Source organism: Protopterus annectens, chromosome 3.part0 (genome assembly GCF_019279795.1).
Source record: "Protopterus annectens isolate FY-2018-M chromosome 3.part0, PAN1.0, whole genome shotgun sequence".
NCBI classification, from domain to species: Eukaryota; Metazoa; Chordata; order Ceratodontiformes; family Protopteridae; genus Protopterus; species Protopterus annectens.
In genome coordinates this window covers 315,486,809-315,495,595 of record NC_056731.1, presented here as the reverse complement: position 1 = coordinate 315,495,595, position 8,787 = coordinate 315,486,809, and the positions used below count along the sequence as shown (strand labels likewise).

The following is an 8,787-nucleotide window of genomic DNA, read 5'->3' as shown; positions in this document are numbered from 1 at the left end:
CTTCCAGACCTTATGCAAATGGTCTAAAAGGAAAAAAATGTGGTTTTGAAAATCCCAGAGAGCTTTCCAGGACACACGTGGTGATTCTTCCCCCAGGGGCAGAGGGGCAAGTAATAATGGAAGACTCTGACCAAGTGGCAGAGGGGGTCTACAAAGCTAGGGCGACAAGGAAGCATTCCTTGGTAAGCTCTTTCAGCTCTCTTGAAAGGCCTGCCTTGTCTATCTCTGGAGGCAGTCAGGGGCTGCTTATCTTTGTACCTAGAAGCCTGCTAACACTGTCAAAAGACAAGTGGGTACAAAGCATCATATCCAGAAGTTACTCCATACCCTTTTCTTTCCATGTCCCAAACATAAAAAAACGTCCCGGACATTCCACCCAGTCAAAGGGAACAGACATCTCTAGAAATACAAAGGTTGTTAGACAAGAGAGTCATCTGAACATTCCCTACAGACCAAATAGAATCCGGAACTTACTCAAGGTTCGTTTTAGTTCCAAAGAAAACAGGGGACTGGAGACCCATCCTGGATCTCAGCAAATTAAATAAATTAGGAAGAAAGTCAAAGTTCTGGATGGTAAAACTGCAGTCAATCCTCCCTTTTCTGGGACAGGATGATTGGATATGCTCTATAGACCTCCAGGATGCGTTCTACCACTTAAAAATGGGCATCCGGTCCAGGAGTCCTTTGTGCTTTTGGCTGGAAGCCAGTCACTACCAATTCTGTGTTCCGCCCTTTGGCCTCACTACAGCCCCCCAAGTGTTTGTGTATGGCAGTAGTAGCATTTCACTTGAGAGGCTTAGGATTCAGAGTGTTTCTATACCTAGACAACTGGCTCCTGACCACCACCACCACTGAACATCTATTTTCGAAAGCGAGCGACACCATCTTACGTCTGTGTGGTCACCTAGAATTCACAATAAACTACGAAAAATCTGACTTGTTGCCATCTTAGCATATCATTTTTATAGGCGCAAGTCTAGATACAACAACAATGTTGGCAAAACTTCCCACTGAAAAGGTTCAAGTCCTACAACATTGGGTCCTAAACCTACTTTCCAAGAAAAAAGTACAAGCATGAACAGTCCTGAAAGTCTTGGGGACCTTGGCAGTAGTAGTAACCATGATTCCATGATTGCATATGAGAATTCTGCAGTGACTACTGTTCACTCAGTTGTCCATGCAGGAACTAGCCATGTCCCACCAAATTTTGATAACAGAATCTTGCAAGAAAGACCTTTGTTGGCTTCACTCCACTCATGTGACTTTAGGTTGACCCTTTATTCTTCCCCACCCATTGGCTACAGTGACCAGGGATGCTTCCCAGATAGTGTGGCAGGGGCATTATCTGAAGGACAGTCCAAGGCACATCATTGTACTAGAGATGAAAGCAGTGCTTTTAGTATTGCAAGCATTCCAAGACTCTCTTCTACTAGGAACTATTGCAATACAGACAAACATGTCAGTTGTGTGGTACATAAACAAGGAAGGAACCAGGTCTTACCCCCTTTGTTGCGAGGCCCAGAGAGTATGGCAGTGGGCGACCTCCTCCCAACGCTTTCTGATAGCAATGTTCATCCCGAGGAAATTTAGCATGATAGCAGACAGACTCATCAGAGCAATTCTGATGCTTCACGAGTGGTCCCTAAAGCAAGGAGTAGTGGAAAAGATTTTGCCAGCCTTGCTGTGACTTTTTTTGCCACATCCATGAATGCTAAATGCAGCATCTACTTTGCCCTTATCCCCCTTCTGGGGGAGTCACCAAGGGATGCACTTGTACATGATTGGCCCTCGGGTCTCCTCTATGCCTTTCCCTTTCCCTTTCCCCAAAGTTCTTCAGAAAGCCAGTTCCTTGGGAAGGAACTTGAAACTTGTTGCCCCATACTGGCCTCTTCAAATCTAGCTCCCCTTCCTTTGCCTCATCTCCAGGAAGAGCCGTGGATTCTGGCCCTAGTTCCAGACCTCATGACTCGCGCATCAGGGACGCTCCATCCCTCACTTCAAAACCCTCAAATTGGCAGCTTGGCTGCTCTGATTCCAAACCTAGCCAGGCTCCCAAACCTTTCTCCATCAGAAAAACATATCCTGATCTCGTCTCGTAAGGCTTCGATGAGAAAGTTATATATAAGCAAATGGAAAAGATTTTCTTCATGGGCCATGAATAGTCACATTGATCCTTCCTCTGCCACAATAGCTTCCATTCTTGAATTCTTAGCAAAGCTGTTTAATGAAGGCGCAGCTGCTATTAGAGTTCAGTTAGCAGCCATATGTATTTTCCAATTAGGTGAATCAGGCCCCAATATGGTGTCCCACAGAAAGCCTTTCTTAAAGGTATCCTTTTATTAAGACCACCAATTAAAGCTTCTCCAACACCATGGGGCCTGAATGTTGTCTTATCCCATTTGATTCTTTCCCCTTTCAAGCCTGCATCATCCTGTGGTCGCAAGTATTTGACTTGGAAAACTATTCTTTTGATAGCTATTACTTCTGCTAGAAGAATTTCAGAGCTGCAAACGTTGTCAATAAAGCCCCCTACATGCTTTTCCGCAGACAGGGCATCTCTGTGAAATAACCCATTCTACCTACCCAAAGTATGCTGAGAATGTAACTTGAACCAATCCATAGAACTACCAACTTTTCCCCAACTATGACAGCAGGGTAGAATATGTGCTACACCAACTGGATTGTACATAGACAATTGTTTCTACTTGCATAGGACAAAGGACTTCAGAAAATCTGAACAATTATTTATATCCTTTACAGACTCAAAGGTGCTCCAGTGTTTAAAGTCACTTTTGAAATGGCTATCAGATTGTTGTATTACCTCTGCTTATCAATTTCAAAACAAAGATCTTTCCCATAAAGTAAAAGGTCATTCTGCAAGAGCCTTTGCAACCTCTTCTGTCTTTTGGACGAGACTACCAAATTGGTACCATTTGTGCTGCAGCAAAATGGGCAAGGCTTCATACCTTTATCACTCATTACAAAGTTGATTTGGCCTCCAGGAACAGGACCTACTTTGGGTCCACAGTTCTGAAGAATATTCTCCTTTGAGCAACCCAAGAAAGATAGTGCTAGGGATGCTGTCCCAACCTGCTAAGAATAATTGCGAGATAGGGCAACATCATGTAAAGAAGTTATGTACTCACCATAACGTTACACGTGTGTTGTGCATCTCGTCTTCATTCTTACATCCCACCCTTCTTCCCCCAGCCCTTTGCTCCTGGAAGACCGAGCCACTGCAATTGGCTATTCATGTTCTCTGACCTTCTTGATTGCTCTTTTAGATATTTAGTGACTTTTATTTAGCTATATCTGCAAACAAGAGCTGGGGAGCTCTCCTAGTGCATGAAGGGATATGGTTTTAGCCACGAGTTAGTTGAAGACCTCAAGCTTTTGTATAAGGCAGAGTTCGAACTGAGGAGCGATTCCGAACTCAACCTGTTGAGAATGAAGGCAAGATGGGCAGCACACATGGAACGTTATGGTGAGTACATAACTTCTTTTATTTCAGTTACTGTGCCAGCCTTACTGCAATCTGTTCACCTTGTACCTAAATAATAAGTGCTGCAGTTACTTTGCCTTGATCCCTCCACAGTGATGGTCACAAAGGGATGCTCCAACTCACAATTGCCCCTCCCCCTTCTGTGCCTTTCCTACAATAGCATTATTAACAAAATTCATTCAGAAAGCCAGAAGGTGCAAGACCAGACCTCACCTCTTTGCTGTGTTTTGGTCCCAGCAGGTTTGGTTTCCCTTCCTACGGCTTCATTTGGTACATCTTCCATGGGTGTTGGATCTGAATCCAGACCTTCTGAGTCATCCATCCGGATTGCCTCTACCGGATCTAAAAGTCCTGAAGTTAACTGCCTAGTTCCTCCAATTCTAGCACTAGACAGGTATGCTAGGCTATCTTAGTTTGTCCACATTATTTCTGCCTCTTACAAACGGTCTGCCAAAAACATATATACCAAAGTAGATGCAAATATTTTTCTATTTGAGCCTCGTTGAAGGGATTAGACCCTTTCTCTGCACCTCTTCTGTTGACTTTGGCTTTATCAGAAAGTTACCAGCTTCTCTACGATCTAAGTGCAGGTGGCTGCCATATCAAATTTTCACGTAGGGCACTATAACACTTCATAGCCTCTCAGAATTTCTAAAGCCTTCCTTAAAGGCACTTTCTTACTCAGACTTTCAGAGACCCAGTTTCTCCATGGGATATCACTGTTTTACTTCCAAGCATTGAACCAGCAGCTACAGTAGATTGTTTTTCCCGTAAAACTATTTTTCTTGTTGCAATTAACCACTGTTAGACAAATTTGAGTTACAAGCATCCTCTTGCAATTTTTCATAAAGACAGAGTAGCCTTGACAGCAAATTCAGCTTTTCTGCCAAAGATGGCTTCCAGTGCAATTCTAAATCATTCAGCTGATTTGCAAGTCTTTTTCCAGTATTCTCAAAGGAGAGTGTATGCTACACATGCTAGGTGTTTGACAGCTCAGATTCTCTTTACATTGGACCAATAATAAAATTAATTTTTTTCCAAGTCAGAGTTGGGTCAAACCATATCAAAAGTCATGCTTTCTAAATGGATGTCTGAATGAAGTTTATAATAAACTGGGATTGCCCTTGCAGACAAAACCAAGAGCTCATTCTGGAAGACCAGTGTCTACGTCTATGGCCTTCATGAAGAGCGTTCCCAGTGATGACATTTGTACAGCAGCAATGTGGTCCATTTTCCATACCTTCGTATCTGTGTATCCCCTTATAAGCTGGCTTGTGCAGTCCAGGTCATGCTCTTTAGGTTCCATTATTCTCAGGAATTTCCTTTCTTGATGCTACTTCTGTGGTATACTTCAGGTTTGGAATCTGTCCCAGAGGTTGCATTGGATGAAAATAGACTAATACATCAGATGTGAAAGTGGTGTACTTACCATATATAGATCCATGTGGTCTCATTTTCTTCTGGTTCAACGTCCCTTCCTTCTTCCCCATTCATGTATTACTAACAGCTTATGGTGACTGGATAAACCTCATCTAAAACACCATCTTTGAAATTCTCCATGCTGTACCATACTACAGATGTGTCCCCTAGCATCTACATGCTTTAGTTATAAAGTATGGGTAGTGTCTTGTAATATGCCAGCGAACTCTCTCCGAGGTACTTTAGTGGAATGGAGGGATTTATGGTTAGGGGAGGAGCAAGAGCCTGTGATGCATGGGTTTATAAATGGTGCCAAGGTCAGATCCAATATCTTAAAGCCTGAACTGGAAGAACATGCGACAGTGGCTCTGTCACTATGGTGAGTTCAGAATTTTCATTTTTATGAATTAAAGAAATTTTTTTTAATTTGCATTTGGAAGATGTTAAATGTACTTGAACGTCTTTGGTATTTTAAGTTCAGGTTGATGAATACTGGATTGTATGTGCATATGTCATATCCGGTTGTTTTGAGCATGTTATATAAAGTATGTATATTTTAATAATTTGTACTTAATTGATTTGGGCATTTTTTTCCAGGTATCGTAAACTTGCCTTAAAGTGGCACCCAGATAAAAATCCAGATAACAAAGAAGTAGCAGAAGTAAAATTTAAAGAATTAGCAGAAGCTTATGAAGTCTTATCTGATGGTAAGTATCTATTACAGCTCTGGTAATCTAAACCATAAAGTGCAGCATTTTAGTGGTATAACTCAATCCCTCCAGTGGATCTCCTTTGAATTTTTACTCTAAATTCCAATAAGTGTGACTTGAGCCTTGTAAACAACGAAGTTATTGTCTCACAGTTCAGACAAACGTTCATATCTCTAGAACCATAGCTGTTACTAGAAAACTGTCAGTGGCAAATTATTCAGCACAAAGTAATTTTTATAGCGATATATACACTTAATTACAGGTCTTAAATTGGATTTTATAACCCAAAGTAAACACAGTAAATATTTGTGTAATGTATAAAGCTTTTACAATGTCTCAGCAACCAGTAAAACAATGCATACTGCCAGCAGCATTTTCTTGCAGCTGTGAGTTTCTGTATGCAGTAAAAAGTTGTCTGTCAGTTGATGATGTATTTAGAGAAATAAGTACATTATTACATTAACCAGTAATATACAGATAGTATTCAAAGTCAGTTTACCTGCACTAGACAGAGGTGAAATACCAATTTTGTTGCGTTTCTTGTTATGTAAGCTTTAATGAGTTATTCTTATACTTGCATGTACAATTTTGGCCTTATTAATGCAAATATGAACAAACAATTTTAATGTCTAGAGGCATCAGTAGGCTGTAACTGCAGAGCTGCCTGGAGGTGTCTCTATGCTGTAATGAGTTGACTAGTGACAGACTCATTAGCGTCAACTGCCATAACGTCACAGCATTGCAGTGATGTATTATTGCATCTTTTTAGTAATCTTCATTAAGATGCATTATATTTGACACTGTGCATTGTTTGTCTGCCTTCAATCAGTTTAAACAAACTTAAGGGTAAAGAAAAATATTAATGTTGAACATCAGCTTGTTATACACAGTGCTCATTGAGACTCGCTTCATTAAAATCCATCTGCTTTCTGGGTAGTGTGACTTCAGAGTTGCTTATAGCAAGGGTTTTAAGTGATCAAAAAGCCCCCATCCCAAAATGGAAGTTTAGGACAGAGCCCTTATTTTATTTTTTTCAGTTGTATTTGGCTGAAACTTGAGTACCAATTTTGAGATGAGTTATAAAAGCAGTCATAACTTCTTTTGCACATACCAGTGACCGTTGCATTTTTAAGTAATGCTAGTGAGCATTGTTTGTGCCAGTGTGCAAGTTGCATTGTGCTTTTCTTTTGTGGATATATAGTTTTAATGTTCTAATTGGAGTGTTTAGCCTTTCAAGTGATAAACTTGTTACTTCTGCATTAATCATTTTGTAACTTGGACTTCGTGGATGTCAGATCACATCTGCTGTGCCTTTAAGCCTTATGACGTGACATGGCATTAATGTGGCAAAATGTCGGTCACAACTGAACAGGCATTTTTTTGAAAATTTGTATGTTTAGAAGTCCAGTAGAATTCACACTGGAAACTTGGCTCAGATACACCTGGAATACTTCACTGGAAAGAAATTGGCTGTAGTACATTAGATGCAGAGATGCAAATTTGTTTTTTTTTTTTTTTTTTCCTTCGTCTACTCATGCAAGTGGATAAACTGAAGTTCATAAAGGTACAGTTTGCGGAGTTTTTGCTTGTTGGGGAAGAAGCCATAAATGTATGGTCCTACAGAGGCTATCTTATGAGCTGAAGAGAGATAGCGACTACATTTTTACAGTTGCGTGATTGCTTTACAAAGAATTTGTAGTGATGGAGCAAGGGCAGACTTGTCCTTATGAGAAGACATGGATATCTGCAGTGCAAGTGACATTAGATGTTCTTCGTGTTTCACTGTTGCAGTCATTACATTTGGTTAATCTGCTGGCAGGTTGCCCTCAGTTGGCCTGGTTAACAAAGTCTTGGGTCCTGCGTCGGTTGCTGTCCCTTCTTCCATGACGTCAGGTCGTCAGGGGTATAAAACATGCAGCCGACGCCATTACATCAGTCTTTCTTGCCGTGCGGTGCCCGAAGCAGAAGCAGTTCGCAAGTGCCGGACGGCCGACTCCTGAAATTTTTGTTTGAGTTTCAGAACCGAAGTCTTCAACTTAAAGCCAAGTACCCCGTTGGGGAAACTTTTTCTTGCTCCTTTCCAATGTCAGTAAAAGTTAATAATTGTATTACTTGTGGAAAGCAAATACCTCATAAAGATTTTCATTTGTACTGCATTCCTTGCCTAGGCCCTGACCACGCCATACCTTGCTGTCAGTTTTGTGCTTTATTTAATCAGCGTACTATCCGTTGTCGGTACATTTTTGCCTCTAAATATTTCGGTTCTCTGTTTAATTATCCAGAAATTACGTCTGTTAGCCATCCGACTACCAGGATTACGAAAAAAAAAAGCAAAGAAAGAGACAGGTTGTCGAGGTCCAAAACTGCCGACAACGCTTCTCCTAAGCCAGTCGCCAGTTTGCCGGTACTCAGTGAGGTGCGTTCGCAGCCCCTGATACCAGCTACTTCTGACTCGCAGGCCTCTACTGAGACCGATTTAGAGTCTGGTATGCTGCGAGATGCTTCACTTATGGAACCCGCGGATGTCTCTACTTTGGATGGGTCCGGAGCCGCTGTGCAGTCTCCGGCTTCTGAGGGTGTATTCAGGCCTACAGACTTGCATATTAAACCGATTCCACCTTCTATACTAAGGCCTAAATCTCTATCTAGGTCTAAAAAAGTGATGCCCAGGCCACATGTTCAGGCCCCTATGCCTAAAAAACAAATGATCAAAATAGCTGAAGATCTTATTACTCTAATCAGGGGTAGTCAACCCCCCCCCCCCCCAAGAGGCCTAGTGTTGAGCTTGACTTTGAATCTTCTGATCAGGACTCTGTTTCTTCTGATTCTTCGAATGACCTGGATTTGTCCATACCTACTTATGATGATTCTGATGCGGAAGATTCCATTCCCTCTGCTTCCCCCCCTGAGGAGCATTTCCACTTGAAGTCAGGAATTTTCTGATTCAAAAAAGAGGCGTAGGGATTTCCTTCTACCTCAGCATAGACCTTTGGCTATACCTCCTGTACTAGACATTGTTGTGTTTTTGGAATCCAGTATGGCCTCTGATTCTCTGCCTCCGGCTCCTAGTAAACCTGACAGATACTACAGGGTTCCCGAGTCCCACAAGTCCCTTTTCAAAAATCCTGTTGCGGATCCAGAAACCATTTCTCAGGG

General features: G+C 41.7%; 1 protein-coding gene across 1 annotated transcript in view; it reads right to left on the bottom strand.

The window, feature by feature from the left end:
• Nucleotides 1-3,824, bottom strand: part of DNAJB6 (DnaJ heat shock protein family (Hsp40) member B6) — a 982,130-nt gene extending 978,306 nt beyond the window's left edge. Inside the window, exon 1 of the mRNA XM_044065582.1 lies at nucleotides 3,716-3,824. Coding sequence (XP_043921517.1) covers nucleotides 3,716-3,824 — 109 coding nt within the window. The remainder of the gene's footprint in view (nucleotides 1-3,715) is intronic.
• Nucleotides 3,825-8,787: the final 4,963 nt, after the last annotated feature.